This window comes from Filicampus tigris, chromosome 3 (genome assembly GCF_054856515.1).
Source record: "Filicampus tigris isolate MCC_2025a chromosome 3, RoL_Ftig_1.0, whole genome shotgun sequence".
Classification (NCBI taxonomy): domain Eukaryota; kingdom Metazoa; phylum Chordata; class Actinopteri; order Syngnathiformes; family Syngnathidae; genus Filicampus; species Filicampus tigris.
In genome coordinates this window covers 31,552,280-31,570,607 of record NC_141219.1, presented here as the reverse complement: position 1 = coordinate 31,570,607, position 18,328 = coordinate 31,552,280, and the positions used below count along the sequence as shown (strand labels likewise).

Below are 18,328 nucleotides of genomic sequence, written 5' to 3'. Positions count from 1 at the left end.
GTGTTCCAGACTGTGATTAGGACATTTATATTTCCGTCACAAACTGTTGCTATCGATGTCAACAACATGTCACCCTGAAATAACGTTAAATTGCTAATTAACTAATTCACCGCCAAGAACATATTTGTCTTTTTATAGTCCAGCCATTCAAACCCACAAACTTATTTATATATTTTTCCAATTTTTTTCAAACGTTAGGGCAAAAGAGGGTCTGAAAATGTCTGGTAGTGAATGAGTTAAGATCACTGAAAAACGACTTACCGGTAATTATGCTTGGCCTATATTGTATGGCGTCTGTTGCCAGCGTGTAGCAAGGGCCGCGCTAACTGCTCGTTAGGGTTGCACGGTATACCGGTACCAGTATAGTATCACAATTCTAGAGTTTTTAAAACGGTACTATACTAGCATTTAAAAACAAACGTTACTTTTATTTCATTTTATTGAATGTGATTGAATTGGAAAATTGGAGCCTCTCTCTTTAAGCCAGCGAGTGTGACATCGTTGCCCACGTGCCTCGCCTCCTTACATGCTCACATGAGAAAGTGAAGTCGCGCAGACAAAGCTGGTGGAAGACAACGAGGAACAGAGATAGCAGCTGCAGAAAAGCCAGTACTCACTGATAAAACGGGGACCCGAATTACGGTGTGAAAGTACTTCGGTTTCAAACCGAATGACAATGGCGAGCCACTGAACACAGAAGCACTGCAGTGCAAGCGGCGCTTCTGTGTTACTAAGTCTGCCTTGCGAAGGGAAGCAACATGTCAAATTTGTCCAAACATTTGAAGGACAACCATGCGAATTTGTTCCGCGACTTCTGTCAAGAACGACAGGTGATAATGTTGTTCACCAGGTAACTATACTATAATGTCAATGAAGTTAGTATAAAGCTCCTCCCAGCCCAGTCGTAAGCTTTCAGTAGCCGACATACAGAGAGCTAAAACATGTCCAGGGGGTGAAATTAAGCTGCTTTATTCGCCAAATGTGAGTGATTGTCCCCACAATTTGTATAGTAATTTATGAAGACCAGTGGTCTAAAAAAAAATAATAATAAATAAAAAAAAGTATATACAATATCTTTTTTGTGTGGAAGCTTATAATGAAATATTGTGACGGGACACAATGTGATTGCTTTGATTGAAAATCAATATAGAGAGACCAACATACGAAAAAGTAATTCTAACGAATGACTATTTTATATTACTGTATTATCTGGTAAAAAAAAAAATCAGTTTGTCTAGTCTACTCGCCAGTTATTGGGTACGGCAAAGAGACACTTTCAACCCCTGAACATCGTATCGTCATTTCCGGCGCCGCGTGAGTGGCCGCCCGCTACCGCAGCTCCGGCTCACCGGTGAGCCTTTTCGTGTTTTTTTTTTTTTTTTCATTTTTTTCCTTACCATTATTCTACCTGATACCTTTTTCACATAGTTGATTGTCGTAAACTTGCGTAGCGGTATTCTTGCTGCTGCTGGCGGCTATTTTTTGCGCGATCGTGTCTGGAGACTTGGCTCAGAGCCGCGCCCCCATTGTTTACAGCCGGAATCAGCTGTTCGCACTCCGTGCTAACCCCGCGCCGGCTCCAGGGGCGAGACCCGATATCCCCCGTGAGCTGAGGAGGAAGAGACAGGGATCTCGTGCGGGGGTTAAACGCCTGGAAAGGAAGAGACGATACCATCCCGTCCTCTGTCTGTTATCATGGGGAATGTTAGATCTCTCCCCAACAAGATGGACGAGCTAGCGGGACTTACCCGGCATGAAAAGGGATTTCCGGGAGGCTAGCCTGATGCTTTTCTCGTAGTCATGGCTAACAGCGCTAACGCCGGACGCGGTCGTAGAATTGGACGGCTTCCAAATCATACGGGCAGACAGGACGCTGGAGAATGGTAAGAGGAAAGGAGGAGGGCTGGCTGTGTTTGTGAACGATAGATGGTGTAATCCTGGGCACATCACAATTAAGGAGCAGCTTTGCAGCAGGGATATTGAGCTGTTAGCTGTTGGCATTAGGCCATTCTACATCCCGCGAAACTTTAGTCATGTGATCGCGGTGACCGTCTACGTCCCCCCTGCTGCCAACGGCGAGACAGCCTATGATGTCTTGACTGCAGCCATGAGCAGGCTAAAAACACAGCACCCAAATGCCCTGCTACTCATCTCTGGTGACTTCAATCATGCCTCCCCTTCCTCCTCTCTGCCTTCATTCACACAGTATGTCACTTGCCACACCAGAGACAATAAAACACTGGACCTTTTCTATGCCAACACCAAGGAGGCATACACATCACTGCCCCTCCCCCCACTGGGCAAAGATGATCACAACCTGGAGACTCTCCTGCCTGTGTACAAACCTCTGGTCCGCAGGCAGCCAGCTGTGGCCCGCACGGTTCAGAGATGGTCTGGAGAGGCCGAGGAGGCCTTAAAGGACTGCTTCAGCACAACTGTGTGGGAAGTATTCAGCGATGCTCACAGGGAAGACATTAATAGTCTAACGGACACTGTTACAGACTATATACATTTCTGCATGGAGAACACCATACCCACCAGGACAGTAAGGTGTTTCTCCAACAACAAACCCAGGATCACACCAGACATAAAAGCTCTCCTGAAGGAGAAGAGGGCTTTTGCGTCAGGCAACAAAAAGGAGCGGAAGATTGTACAGCGCCATCTGAGGAGGAGGATCAGAGAGGGGAAAAGGTCCTACAGGAAGAGGATGGAGGAGCAGCTGCTTCAGAATAATGCCAGGGGAGTCTGGAAGGGCCTGAAGACCATCTCAGGCCACGGACAACCCAAGACCCGGACTGGGGGGGACCTGCAGTGGGCAAATGAGCTGAACCTCTTTTTCATTAGGTTCGATCAGATGCCTGCCCCCATCAGTCTCTCCTGCTGCAGCCTCCACCTACTCCCCCTGCTGGGTGTGTCACCCCCTCCCCTCTTTTCTCCACAGTCTCCAGCTCACAGCTACACTAGACAGCCACCACCTCCTCCTGCCCAGCCTTGGCCTTCACAGCATCTCAGGTGAAGATCCAGCTGAAGATCCAGCTCCTCAAATCCTGCGCAGACCATCTGTGTGGAATTGTCCAGCACATGTTCAACCTGAGTCTGAAGCTGGGCAGGGTCCCCCAGCCATGGAAAACATCCTGCCTGGTCCCGGTGCCAAAGACCCCCCACCCGAAGGAGCTCAACAGCTTCAGACCAGTAACGCTGACGTCTCACCTGATGAAGACCCTTGAGAAACTGGTCCTTGTCCACCTGCGCCCCCTGGTGAGCTCCTCAATGGACCCACACCAGTTCGCATATCAGCCTGGCATCAGTGTGGATGATGCCATCATCTACCTCCTCCACACTTCACTCGCCCACCTGGAGAAGGCGGGGAGCACTGTGAGGATCATGTTCTTTGATTTCTCCAGTGCTTTCAACACCATTCAGCCCACCCTACTGGGAGAGAAGCTGGAGTGGGCGGGGGTGGCCCACCACCTCCCCACATGGATCCAGGACTACCTCACAAACCGGCCACAGTATATGAGGACACAGGACTGTGTGTCTGACGTGCTCCTCTGTAGCACGGGGGCCCCCGCAGGGAACTGTCTTGGCTCCTTTCCTGTTCACCCTGTACACCTCGGACTTCAACTACAACACCCCTACCTGTCACCTGCAGAAGTTCTCTGACGACTCTGCGATTGTCGGCCTCATCACAAGCGGAGATGATCGGGAGTACAGAGAACTTACTCAGGGTTTTGAGGACTGGTGCCAGCAGAACCGCCTCCTGATCAATGCGGGGAAATCCAAAGAAATGGTGGTGGATTTCTGTAGGCGCCATACTCTGCACCTGCACCAGTGAATATCCGAGGAACAGATGTTGAGAGAGTCTCAACTTACAAGTACCTGGGTGTTCATCTGAACAATAAACTGGACTGGAGCGACAACACAGACACCCTCTATAGGTTAGTCTCCCTACTCAGGAGACTGAGGTCTTTGGGGGTTCAGGGGACATTCCAGGAACTTTTATGTGGTTGCATCTGTCATTTTCTAGGGAGTGGTCACCTGGGCAAGCGGCGTCTCGGCCGGGACAAGAAGCGGCAGGACAAACTGGTCAGGAGGGTCCTGGGCTGCTCTCTGGACTCTGTGGACAGGAGGATGATGGCCAAGCTGTCATCAATGCTGGACAACCCGGCCCACCCCCTCCAGGGAACCCTAACAGCACTCCACAGCTCCTTCAGTGACAGACTGTTACACCCTCGCTGTGCAAAGGAGAGATTCCGCCGCTCCTTCTTGCCTGCTGCTGTCAGACTCTTTAACAAGAACATTGTGTAGTCTCTACAAACTGGTGGACGTTAGTGCAATTGTGCAGTCCTGCACCTGAGGTTATATCGTGCAATACGCAACATTCCTCACTACTGTTAGTCTAGTTTTATTTTTATCCAATGCTGTTCCTTAGAGGTGGGAATCTTTGGCCACTTCACGATTCGATTACGATTACGTTTCAGGGACTACGATTCGATTATAAAACGATTATTAAGGCATCTATAATTTTGCTGTTTTGATGCCCTTTTTCACAACACACATTTTTCATCTCAGTGAGTAAAGGTTCACTTTCAATTTTTAAAGGCATTCTTTGTAAGAAGAACAAGAGATTAATTCCATTCCATTATATTTTCTTAAACTGATGGAAATGCGTGTAAACTGGAAAGTTACAAAGTTTGTGCAATGCTGTAATCAATAAATATTGACTAAATAAAATGCTATACCAAAATAAATAGCAGCATATTGTAAAACAAATAATTCTGTTGAGGCTTTTCAACATAAAATTAGATAAATGAACACAAAATGTACTAATTAATTACAAATGTGCATGTACTTCAGTACCAGCAGCTTGAAAAAGTGCTTTGCTGATTTTAAATGTTTGTAAACATGAAATGGTGAAATTTACAAATAAAATAGTCCTTCTGTATCCGCAGCTCAGCAGTACATTCGATATTTAACAAAATGAAAAGGCTGTCCTGAGTTGCATAAATGAATAATTCTGTAACTATGGCTAAGTTGTATTTTAAAACTATCAAGAAATGTGGCTCCTACTTGCAAAAGTATCAACTTATGCTTCAGACTAAATTGACACAGAATCCCATTGACTAAACAACATTTCCTTTTAAAAGTGCTCCAGTGCTACTAAAACTAAAAAACTAAACTAAACTAAACTAAACTAAAAAACAGGCCACAATAAAACGTCAGTGCAGGTCAATTCAAATGTGCTTAGCTCGTGAGTGTTATGGACATTTGCAAATTCTTGTGTAAGAACAAGATTTGATCAACATGCTCGGATAATAGTGTGCTGCGCTGCGTAGTGACAATATGTCCTGCAGTCAAAAAAACTCGTTCTGCAGCAACACTAGAGCCTGGAATACTTAGGTACCTCTTGGCAAGCCGGGAAAAAAGAGGAAAATACACCTCATTCCTACCCCACCAGTCAAGAGGGTCCTCAGAGAGACGGAGAGGTGGAGCACTACGGTACTTTTTCAGTTCTTTCTCGGCCCTGGCATAGGCAGATATGGGCTGTTGTACAGGAACATCAGTGAAGCTCTGTCCTAGCAGATTTTCAAGCAGAGATGAAGTCAAAGCCATTCTTTTGGAAGCCGGGTGTTCCTCCTCTCCCTCAGTGTTTGGGGGGTCCTTTTCCATCACAGCAGAGTTTTTTTCTTGTTTCCCTCCCTCACCTTGCTGTTGGTATAAACACACAATGAGAAGAACACGTAAACAAAAAACATTTAAATGTCTTAATCACAACTTAACTTCAAATCATGTTTGACCAAAATGTTAAATAAAAATATTGGATTATGAAATCTTAGTATAAGGTATAACTTTTATTTTTTTTAATAGTGTTTTTGTAAAGAATAAGTAATTAAACATCATAAGTATGGTGTCATAGTTTACAGAAAATAAAATTGCAGAATTACCTCTATTTGGGCAGCAGCCTCAGCCAGTCTGCGATAGGTCTCCTCTCTTTCCTCTTCTGATAGGAAGGGCAGGCCTTTAAACCGAGGGTCGAGAGCAGCAGCTGAGTGAAGAATTTGCTTCTGCTGCTGACTACTGTATCGCTTGTTAAGGTCCTCGTGTATGGCCTGCTTTATTTCCTTTATTTCCTTTAAATTAGAAGGAGCATTTCGTGTCTCACGGTGAGGTGGTGGCAGTCATCCATGGCGTTGCGTATCCCAAAGTTTCCCGGTAATGACAATTGTCGCGCTTCTTAGTTGCGCATTATTTAGAACATTCTGTATTACTTTAATTAACATATTTAAATAATCAAAATGTGAACCTTAGTGAATCGATTCAGATTCGTCCATTTCTGAATCTCGATGCATCTAAAAATCGGAATTTTCCCCCACCACTACTGTTCCTTATAAAAATGAGTGTTTCTTCGTACTTTATATGTAGATGTATGTTGGTGTGTATATACATGTGTATATACACATAGTTACTGCGTATATTTACATCAGTTTGATTCTGAATGTTTGCCGTTAATGTTATACATTAATGGCTACATTATGCCGCCGTATCTGTGTGACCTATATCTTTGCTGCTGTAACACTGAAAATCTCCCCACTGTGGGATCAATAAAGGCCTTCTTATCTTGTCTTAACATGTCCATGGTTTATAAATACATGAAATATATTTTTAAAAATGTAATTACATTACATACACATATAAATTAAAAATATTGAAATATGTTTTTGTAAAACATTTAGCCCACAATATCTAATTCCATCCTAGATGATATAATGAGCCTCAATTTATTTTTCTATCTCCATTAAATGTTTCATGTATACTTTCAAAACACAAACCCTTTGAATACTAAGAACAAAAAAAATAAAGCAATGACATTCAAATTAAAATGATCATGTTAATTAAAATACCGTACCTTCTCCCTCCACCACCAACAGAAGTCTAGTGCTACTGGCTCAGAGAGGGTGACACCACCCACTCAGAAGCAACCTACTCTCCAAGATTTCTTGCAACAGCATATGAAGTACCCAAAGGATAGCAAAGATGCTAAAAGGCTCAACAGAGCAGTTGCAGAGTTTACCTGTATGGATCAAGTGCCAATATATTCAGTAGAGAAAGCTATTTGTTATTGTTCCCAAAGTCTGTTTGCAAATAAAGGAAAGCATTGACATTTTTAGTGTTTAACCTGTTTGCAAAAAGTATCGAAAAGTATCAAAATACATATTTTTATCGGTATCAAAACAGAAATTTGATATTGTGACAAACCCTACTGCTGGTTGCTCACTAGCACCCCATATAGGCTGGTGAGAGCCGTCGGATTACTTTTCAAAATCAGTTTAATAGGCGTAAATGACTGCACACGTCAATGCTGACAGCCTGATACAGATGCTGTTCCTACTGATCACTTGATAATAAACCAGGCACACTCAAGTGTGTTGTTTTAGCCAGCAAAATATGGAGTAAGATAGCTGTTAAAAAAGCATATGCGTGATTAACGATTCATATCCATAATAGTAATAATTTGTGTTTTTATTATTTCCCTGTGAGTACGAATCAAAATTGGGAGGGTTTGAATTTGTTTCTTTTGAGTAGAAATAAAAATTGTGGGTGTGAAATGTTTTCTTGTGAGTACAAATAAAAAATCTGTGAGTGCATTGTTTTCTGAATACAACTATCGTTTCCACTTCTACGAATCTTCACTACGCATGAATTGCCAGCTGAGGATACGAATCACTTTGTGAGAGAACAAATCAACACACTATGCAAATTAGGATGATGTCACGCAGGCCACAGGCAGGTCCCAAGGAGAGCTAATCGATCCGTGATTCCTCCCCCCCGCGCATGCGTAGAGAAGAAAACAAAGATGGCGAACACAGTAAAGTAAAGTCAATGCAACAGTTACATGTTGACAGATAGCGCCACAATATATAAATGGTGGCCGAAATTCAATCTTGGCAGCTCATTACAGGTTAATGTGTTACGTGGCAAACACTGCAGCTGTCATGTTGTATTTCACAAGCCGATCAATGACATTGATTGGATCTGCGATTGAGACATAACAGCCGATCACAAAATGTGCTTGAAATGCAAAATATTGGCCAATCCAATATAGCCGATCAGATCTGTGGAAAGTCTAATAAATGCATAGTAAATACTTATATCAGCAATGTTATTTTTGTTTGCATAATAGATTGCCGGATTTTGACTTTTGAGATCTGCTCAATAAATGATCTCAAAATTACATTGTATCTTATTTTGCTTTTTTTTTTTTTAAATCAATTCATTTTTGTTAAATGACCGTACAACCTGATATTTCTTGTAATGTGTCATTCTGTAAACTGTCACTACATCATTTGCATAGTTAGTAGTGGTGTAACAAAAAACGATTTGAATCGGAAAATTGATTTGGATTTAAAAGATGCAAATGTATCCAATCGAACTGAAACGAATCGTTCCACTTTAAAATCAAACCGCACTTGAATCTTGTTGCACCCCATGCATCAAGTACGTATCGAATAGTCCTTTGTTGGAGAGATGCACAATGCTAATATTTAGGTGCCAAGACATCATATTGAATAAAATAAAATTGAATTTAAAAAAAAAAAGCAATGTCAATATTTCGTCACTCAAAACTATTCAACGAAAGAAAATATAAAGAAAATATTCATGTTGATCATGGTCTTTCAGATTACATGCGTTTGTTGTTTTGGCCGAACTGAAGATGTTTTCGACAAAACATTACTGGCAAAATATTGAGAATGTTCCTGAGAGGGTTTGGTATCTCTGTACCTGATACTCAGGCCATGCCCGGAGTTTTGAATGATTCTTTTTCCTGATGCGTTATCTTAATGCGTGCTGCTGCATGGACTGTGTGAACACGCATAGTCCCGCTTTTGTGTGTTGTGTCTGTTAGGGACGGATGAATAAACCTCTTTCCGTAACAACCTTTGTGTCACCATGATTTTAATATTGCCCATTTTTTTATGGATGAGTGAGATGGTCAGTTATAAAGGTTTGGCAAACAATTTAGTAGTACTCTTCTTCAAACTGATATCTCCGAGAGTTTACTTTACAGCTCTCTGACTCTTAAAATTGGTAATGCGACTTGTGGTTCTTTCTCAGAATGGACTTTGATGACGAGGACGGAGAGGGACCTAGCAAATTTTCAAGGTGAGAAAAATAAATGCAGTGGTCTTTTCTGATATTCTGTACATTTAGTTCCAACCGAGTAGCCACTCTAACAATAGTGGCTCCAATTCAAGCTTTCGATATATCTTCAGTTTAACATCATACAGTATGTGTAGCTCTTTTTTTCTCAGTGTTATCGACAAATCTTATACTGTATTTGGATTAATATAATATCAGTAAATTAAAATATAAAACATATAGGTACCCTATACTTATAAATGGTTTGTCTGATCACTTAATAAATCATTTTATTTTCATTCATTTAGAGCACAATGGTCATCTTTTAATTTTTGTTATGTATCTCAGCTGTCCTACTGCGTTTAAATTGTCTTGTCCATCCATAGATTATAATCTCAGCAGAAATCTCCAGTGTTTTTTGTAAAATGAATGATGGCAGTGTTAGAGGACAAGCTGCTCTCTGCTGATCACAAGAGGAACTGCACTCTTAGTTTTTGCAATTGCAATTGCATGACTGAAATTGTTCAGTTTGTCAGACAATGGGGAGAGATTCGTATCAAAGTTATTCAAACAATTATATTTGTGATTTACACATGTTTTTGGGACCCACAAACGTATCGCTGGTATTGGGCCAAAACTTCATAAGTCACATTTTGGTGAATTTCATATTTTAAAAAAATGGTATACTATTGGTCAGTCCACACACAAGTGTTGTTACTTTTACACATTATTGACTAAAGTTTTATTTTTATTTTACATTATCAAGCAGGGGTGTCAAAGTCAAATGGACGGAGGGCCAAAAAAAAAAAAAATGCGACAAGCCGAGGGCCAAACTGATAGAATTCATTGAATTTGTAAAAAATGTCCAAATTGGATCGGGTCCTTCGCGCCTGCTGATAATGTCATGCTTTATATTTCTGTAATATATTTCTTTGCCTCTGTTTGTCAACCCCCTGGCTGTTATGTTTTTATCTTCGAAGTTACTAAATAAAAAATAAAATAAAGTACAATACTGCTACTTTTGCGAGGCAGCTCGTACGTCACTTCCGTTTGCGTTCCTCCTCCTAAACTGGAAGCAAATTTCTGGTTGACTCGGGCTGCAAGATTGTATGAACTGTACATAATGTGAAGTAAAACGGAGAGGATCATATGATCGATATGATGTCTCCAGCTGACCCTATTTTAGAGTGGCAAGGTATGAATGTCCTGTCAGAAAACACAGGCCTGTATTCCACTTGACACTATTTATTGTCGTCTGCAACAACACAAAGAATAACCTAGCAACATCATCCAATGCATACCCATTAGTTAACAATATGCCTAAACATTACAATTCACTGCATTAAGCAATTAAACAGTAAAAACAATGCATACAATACACATTCACACGTTTTATCACTAGAATAGTAAGCATACTAGCCGAAATAAATAACTAGTGTTCATCAACGTGACATCACTCACGAGAACATATCTAGGCTGTTATGTACAGCAGTTAACTGACACGAACCTAAATGATTAAAGTCACCTTTTAACATTTACACACAACAACAAACGTGGTGAAACACGGGAAATCTGCAACTACTGAGTTTGCTGGCACGAACAAACCACTAACTCGCTTTGTCGAGGGAGGAAAAAAGAAAAGAAACCACGTTTCTCGCTATCAACACTTAGCGCTCGAGGAGCGTTCAATGCCTGCTCACAGTGTGGGACATTTCAGTACTACATCGAAACTCAATGAATTTATCAAATGCCAACAATTACTAATAATAAAACAACGTGAGATTTCTAACATGAAGTACTTCTAATAAAAGTGTGTTCTAGTCCAAATAACTTTCCACCACAATCCGATTCTGAAAGCCATGATAAGTGACGTGAAGTCTTCAGTCGGCACGTAGACGACCGAAGAACGATCCTCGCAAAAGTTGCGGTAATGTTCATTATAACAACAGCCAGCCAGGGGGTGGCAAAGATAGATGCAATGAAATATATTACAGAAATAGTGTAACGAATTGGGTTATATGTGTTCTAGTCAAATTTGTGTCTTGCCAAGTTATGTTGTTTCCCTGGTTAATGAATGCATCGTGCGGCTCGCTGGATGGGAGGGCATGCGAGCGAGAGTAGCGAAGGACGAACAGGAGAGCTGTTGCTCTTTTTTGACTGAACGGTTGTTGTACTGTATTGACGTCGACTGCGGCCCACAGTAGCCGGTTAGACTAATAAAAACGTGATATTTAAACTACGTCTGTGTTCTTGGAAGACGCTACAATATATTTTAAAGCGTGACGTCATCGGCAGGCGCAAAGGACCCGATCACATCTGCTACCCACACCGGTTTGCTGCGGGCTGCGGGCCTGATCTAATAATAAAGCAATATCATCCCAGGGGCCGTAGAAAACCTTGACTTTGTCATATGTGATCTTAAGTGTTGAAAATGTCTTGCTCTCTTTCATGATGCAATGCTAATGGTTGAAGAAACTCACCATTTTTGGGGTATCCTGAAAAGTGACTATTTCCAAGGTACAAGGTTTTGGCCCAACGCCACAGCGCTATGAGCGATTTTCACAAGTTTTTCAGATCCACAGATATATGGGCGATTTAAATGTTTGTAAATGTTTTGTGAGCCTTTATCATGACTTATCATTTGCAAACATTCAATTCTGCGTTTTGTTTCCGATTTGTGTTAAATTAACACATAAAGACAAGATTGAATAAAGCCTCGATTTTTCAATTTCTAAATTTTAAACGACAAACGGGTGATGGCTCATTCCCGTTCACTGGAGACAGCAACACTGCCTCCTCACGGACAGAGGAGGGATGTCCTGTCCCATCTTGAAACAGAATTGATGTTTGTGTCAAAAATAAATGTGCATGGCCGCTGATCCACAAACGCGCACTCAACAATTCACACGCAGTATTGAATATTTACAAATGCTGAGTCATGATAAATGCTCACACAACATTAACAAACACTTGTAAATGCTTGTGATCTCAAAAACCCGTGTCAATCACGAATATATTTGTGTGAATAATTTTGAGATAAATCTGTCCCAATATCAGACCAAGTGCAAGTATGTCAGTGCCACATAACTGCAGAGTAATAGAAAGGGAGGAGGAGGTGACCTGTACATAGTGTTTGTGTTGTGTTGTGGTAAGGGACATTTATCCATGTCATAGTGACACACAAGCCTGAAGTAGCTTTTTATTATAGATCACAGTTTATTTGCATACACACTTGTAATGCTATTGCCGTAGGTCTTTTGACATGCCCCTCTATGTGCACTTGCACTAGCAGTTAATTACTTCCTTAAAAAAGAAATGCTAATGTAACACATACAGAATGTCAGTATGACCAACCAACATGGCAGTTATATAGTGTTCTGGATAGCATTTGATTTTTGAAATTTAAGCAATTTTGGGATTTAGTCAATGAAATCATATTTGAGTTGAGTTTTTTAATCCAGGAGAATTACTGCCTTTATCCGAACCTTGTAGGAGGCTCGTGATGCTGATTTGGCAAAATGATTTGAGTCGAGTGCACAAGAAAGATACACTCTGAAAAAATAGTGCTGTGAGAAACAGAAATGCATCGTGTTCTTGCTCCAAAACTTTTCATCTTCTTTTGTCTTCTGTCATGCACTAAAATTATCAGAGACATTACTTGTCAGGATTTTGGTGTTTGTATTTATTGTATATGGTTTGTCATTCATATATATATATATATATATATATATATATATATATATATATATTTACAATTGATTGAATGCTGTTTTTTGTGTGTGTTTTTTGTAGGTATGACGATCAGATACCTGGTGGGGAGAAGGAGAGATATGCCAGGTAGGCTTAGCCAGCTGGAAATAAAATGGATACTCAGGATATACTGAAGTTCAAACCCTTAAGATGAAACTTTCTGTAGGTCTACACAGGAGTTATTTGACCATATTTGTTTAGAAATAGCAGCTCATATTAATAAACACGAGGCAGTGAAAAAAATGAAAGTGACAGCCAAAGGCTGGAACTAGATGTCAACCCACCGACTACACAGTAATTCTTAATCTGCTCCACAGACATTGTAAAATGCAACTGTGTAACAAACCGACAATACAGGTACTGTGGAATGATGATTTAATGCTTCATTTTTAAATACAGTTGTGCATTTACTCGTGTATGTCTTGTTCTTTGAAAACAGTCTGTCTTAAACTGCAGTCGTTTTTTTTCACATCTGCTTAGAAAAGGTCGCAGAAATAAATCCATCCATCTATTTTTTACTGCTTATCCTGTTCAGGGGAACTGGAGCCTATCCCAAGTAACTGGGAAAATACAAACGACACCCTCCCTGTATTGGTCGCCAGTCAATCAGAGGACACATACAGTAGACCAGGGTTCCCCAACCACCGGCCACTTTGGACCGGGCCGCGGCGAACATGTGTAGCAACAACATTGCATAGTGAAACACATGTCTACAAAGTAGCATCAGCTTGGAATAAAATACAAGTTTAAAAAAAAAAACTGGTCGGTGATGGCTGCGCTACATTTATGTGCGACGTCATGCAGCAGAGGCTTGGCACTCCTAAAATGACAGAAACCAGACCGATGTCTCTTGCTATCGATCCAGTTTTGTTGATATCTGACCGATGAAAGTGACATCATTTTTTTTTTACCCCAATATCAGTCTGATAGTTATCGTGCATTCCTAGTCTTTTTCATGTTGTACAACCATGGATTTTTAAGTTAATGTGTTTCTAGAAATATATATATATTTTTAGCCTCCAAGACAGAATTAATTATGTGTGAATTTTGGGAGATGTTTAATGTTAATAATAAGTCATGTTTGGAACAAAAAAAAAGATTTATGAATAGCCATGTGATTGGCTGGAGACCAGTTCAGTTCCCCCTCACCCAAAATCAACCATGGCTCAGCTCCAGTTCACCTGGAATCCTAGTGAGGGTAAGCGGTGCAGAAAATAGATGGCTCGATTTACAGATACAGATTGTCCTTCTGGAAATTGACTGTTTTTAATTCTAGAGGCATGAAGCAACATTTTGTGATTCCTCACTTTTTCTTGGACATCCCTTCAAAACAACCGCAGCCTTCTGGCTGACTTATTCTGGTGTAAGAAATGTATGATTAGTACCTGTCAAAGGAAAATACATGTTCATGCTCCATCCTCTTGTACAATAAATATGGTCAAAATGGGTTTCACTGTCATTATTCATGATGCAACATGCATTTAACATACTGTATATTCAACAGAAAGAATGTTTCATCCGTCGTGTGATGTCTTTGTATTCATTTCAAATGATCTTTTAGTTGAAACCCTTCTGAAGTTTTCTGACTGCTTTTTCTGTATTTTAGAGAGAACCACAGTGAAATTGAGCGACGCAGACGCAATAAAATGACGCAGTATATCACCGAGCTGTCAGACATGGTCCCTACCTGCAGCGCTTTGGCCCGTAAACCTGACAAATTGACCATTCTGCGCATGGCAGTCTCTCATATGAAATCAATGCGGGGTACAGGGAACACATCCACTGACGGGGCTTATAAGCCCTCGTTTCTCACCGAACAGGTACTTTCTGTTTTAAACATGTAAAACATTCTTAAAACATTGACCTACAAATCAAAGTATATCTGCATTATTTTTTTTGTCATCTCTCGCTGTTTGAGTTGCATATAATTTATACATGAGGTTACACACCTCACTCAAATACTGTATGTGACACCTTTGTTGGATGTTATGATTCGTTACTTATTTAAATCTTCCTTTTTAGAGTTGCCTTGAAATTCATTATTGTGTTATTAATGCGTCACTGCGTTGTGTTGTATTCCGTAAATTTGTATTTGTGAATTATTTTTTTAACTACAGGAACTGAAGCATCTGATTTTGGAGGCGGCGGATGGCTTTCTGTTTGTGGTGGCGGCGGAGACGGGACGTGTGATCTATGTCTCTGATTCTGTGACACCAGTCTTGAACCACCCCCAGTCCGAGTGGTTTGGCAGCACTCTTTATGAACAAGTCCACCCAGACGACGTTGACAAGCTGAGGGAACAGCTCAGTACCTCAGAAAACTCCATGACAGGTTGATGAAGTTCTGTTCTTACTTTTTCATTTGTTTGTTTCTGTAGTCAAATGGCATTATCATGTTAGAGCTATTAATAGAAAGAAACTGCATACAGTATAACTAGTGATGCATGATATGTAAAATTTCAACCGATACCGATAACCGATTATTTCCTGCTATGTATGGCCGATGCGATACCGAAAACTGTTTTTTTTGTTTTGTTTGTGTACTACAATTAGGGTTGGCCACCGGGAACTGAGTGGAACTTCAGTTCACTTCAGTTCTCCCAGAATCGTTCAGGTTTTAAAATGTCGGTGCCACATTTCGATTCCTAAAACAAACAAAGTACCAATAGTGTGCGCGCGGCGCAGAGCAAACAACAGATATGTGCAAAGTACCACCAATAGGAAATGTGTGCCGGCGAGCAGCAAGTGCCGACAACACACAGACAGCAACGAAGACTACAGGATAATGCTCGTGGGGTGTGGTAATTATGGATGTTCGACATAGGTCAAAAGTATGGATGCACTTCATGAAATAAGACCAAGCTGCTCAGTGCAACAGCAACACGTAAAAAAATAATCTTATGCAAAGGAGGTTGCACGTCTAATATGATTAAACACCTCTGTTTACTTGGGGTAGAATTCTTAGAGTTTTCGGTCTTTGACTCTTTGCGTCGAGCTACCGGTGTTCTGAAATTCCTTTCTACCCATCGAGATGTCCTACCAGTGCTTAGTGTGCTTGTGCACGCATGCTCACAGTGCCAATAGTGACTTGGGGTCGACAGCTCTGTGTCCGACCCTCATCAAGTGATACGGACCGCACCGCAGTCAGAATCGGGTAAGTATACAAATGAAATATGTTTAATGCACATCGAGCACAAGTTTTTCTTTTTATTTGCGCACTTAGCTTGCCCATAATGGGTGTTAAGTAGCATGCGTTAAGCTGCATTATTATATTGTATTTTTCCTTGAGGTTCTCCAAAATAAAGCTCTCGTGTTAGTTCAAGCTCATATGTTTGATAATATATTTGTCAAAAATATTCATTGAGAAAGTCATAGGAAAATTCATAAACAGTAGAAAAGTTAATGAAACAAATATTGTTGTTGCTTGGGGACAGATTTGAGTGAGGGACCAGGCAGAGAACAGGCTTCCAAAGCGCAGTGAGTCACTGTGAGTCACTCTTTCTGTTCAAATATTGGCCAGCAGGGGGTGGAGGTGGGGTTCTATTGAAGTTTGCAGTCGGAATCGCTGATGGAAGCCTGTTTAAAATCAGTATAAGCGGGTGCTTCAGCTTCAGAAAACAGGTGAGCCATGATTGGTTGTTACCTGAGCCCTGATTAACTGTGATGTCATTTTAAGTCAAAAGCAAGTGGCAAAATGGCCACCCCCTGAGCTGGACAAAAACAGGTAGATTTTACTAATAGTCATAGTCCACAAACACAATATCAATCAGAATGCTGTGTTTAGACTAGTAGGGCTGCATAGAATATATTATTGTAAAGAACATTTGGGGGCTGGCTTCCACTTTAAAAAGGAAAAGGCATCGGTTGTCATCATCCTCAGAAGCAGGCCGCCCCTAGAAGTGCTGCCGCGACTGTCGGGCCAGGTGACCGCCGAGGGAGCCTCATTCAAGTGAATGGGACTTTTTCGCTCATGAAATGTTTTACCCCAATTTCAATATTTATAATAAATACGTTTTTAGAGTCGAGGAGACTTTGGCTGGTTGTACGTTAGTGTAGTTCATGTAGCTTTCAATAATGGCCTACATATCAGCCTAATTTGCTGTATCGGACCGACATGACGTCATTTTTCCCCAGTATAATTATTGTGCATCCCTACATATATATAGGCTTTAATCAGTAAACTATAAAAACAAACCTTATTCAACGGAAGCTATACTGTCATATGATATTAGGCACTGTCTTGACATAGCATATAAAGTACAAAGTTTATTAATTTGTTACCTTAACAATACATTTAAAAAAAAATCATGCGAAAGTGACGAATAGTATATATTTATTTAACATGCCAGTGCATGTTCTGCTTGAGCTCTATGTTGTTACATTCTGTGAAAAGGCTCGAGGGAAACTGAAAATATCAAGTGCATGTGCTCACTAGAGGGCATCACTGTGTTTTATTTTTTCTCCTGTAGGAAAGCGATGAAAAATAACACCTTCTCTGGGGGCTTCACAGCATCTCAGTTTGAATTTGTGTCCGTCAGTCTGTCGATCTGACTGCAAACTGAATACCCAGCAGGCATCTAATCCACATAACACAATAATGATCGTGAAGAGCTGTAACAGATCAAAAGTACACACATAATACACATTATGCCCATACATATACACAAGCTCTTACATGCTTTTGAAGTCCTGACATATATCTCAGGAAATTCAGTGGAACTAAACAGTGCATTTTGGAAGCTTGCTCAACTACTTTGCTGCTAAACTACTAAGGGAGTGCATGTTTACCATCTTACTCCATCTAATAGAGTGATTAATAGTACCAACAAGTTAAATACAGAGCAAGTGTACTTTTAAATTTACAGATGTCCCTCTGTGTTGACTCGCTGGTCCATGCGATTCTGTGAATCCAAATATTGAAAAATTATATATTTTGACAACTTGTATTCATCAATGTCTTTTAAAATACCAGGAGATGTTTGATGATGATATAATCTGTTCTGTGTTTACCATGTTCAAGAAAGAATGCCACCACACTCACGTGCAAAGCTCCAGTCAAGTTCACATTTGCAAGATGTTGCAAATTCCTTTTCCATCTGGAAAGGATCAGTCCTCTTTCCAACGATGATGAATCGTGTTTGTACCCCTCATTGTTTGTGTTTTTATCTTGCACTTTTCTAATATGGTACAAAAACTGCTTCAATATACAACAGAACATGGTTTTATGGTGCACAAGGACCTTTAAAGTGGGTTCGAAATGACAAGATGAGGTACACATTTTACTGAGACAATACTGCTATGTTTACATTATTTATGTTAATTGCTATCACACACATACTGTACATGCCCCATTAATTAGTTTAATTTAATGTCAGGCAAATTATTTCATTGTCACTGGAAGATTAACACAAAAAACAGACATTTCTTTGCGGAGCTTTGCA

At 40.6% G+C, this 18,328-nt stretch overlaps 1 protein-coding gene across 5 annotated transcripts in view; it reads left to right on the top strand.

Moving 5' to 3' along the window:
• The window catches only part of arnt2 (aryl-hydrocarbon receptor nuclear translocator 2), a 192,324-nt gene that overhangs the window by 29,686 nt on the left and 144,310 nt on the right, over window positions 1-18,328 (top strand). For 3 of the 5 annotated variants that reach the window (XM_086024747.1, XM_086024751.1, XM_086024749.1), the window contains exons 3-6: window positions 9,115-9,162; window positions 12,931-12,975; window positions 14,495-14,708; window positions 15,006-15,219. In XM_086024747.1, the coding sequence (XP_085880873.1) occupies window positions 9,115-9,162; window positions 12,931-12,975; window positions 14,495-14,708; window positions 15,006-15,219 (521 nt within the window). The remainder of the gene's footprint in view (window positions 1-9,114; window positions 9,163-12,930; window positions 12,976-14,494; window positions 14,709-15,005; window positions 15,220-18,328) is intronic. The other 2 variants (XM_086024748.1, XM_086024752.1) reach the window with 1 other exon arrangement.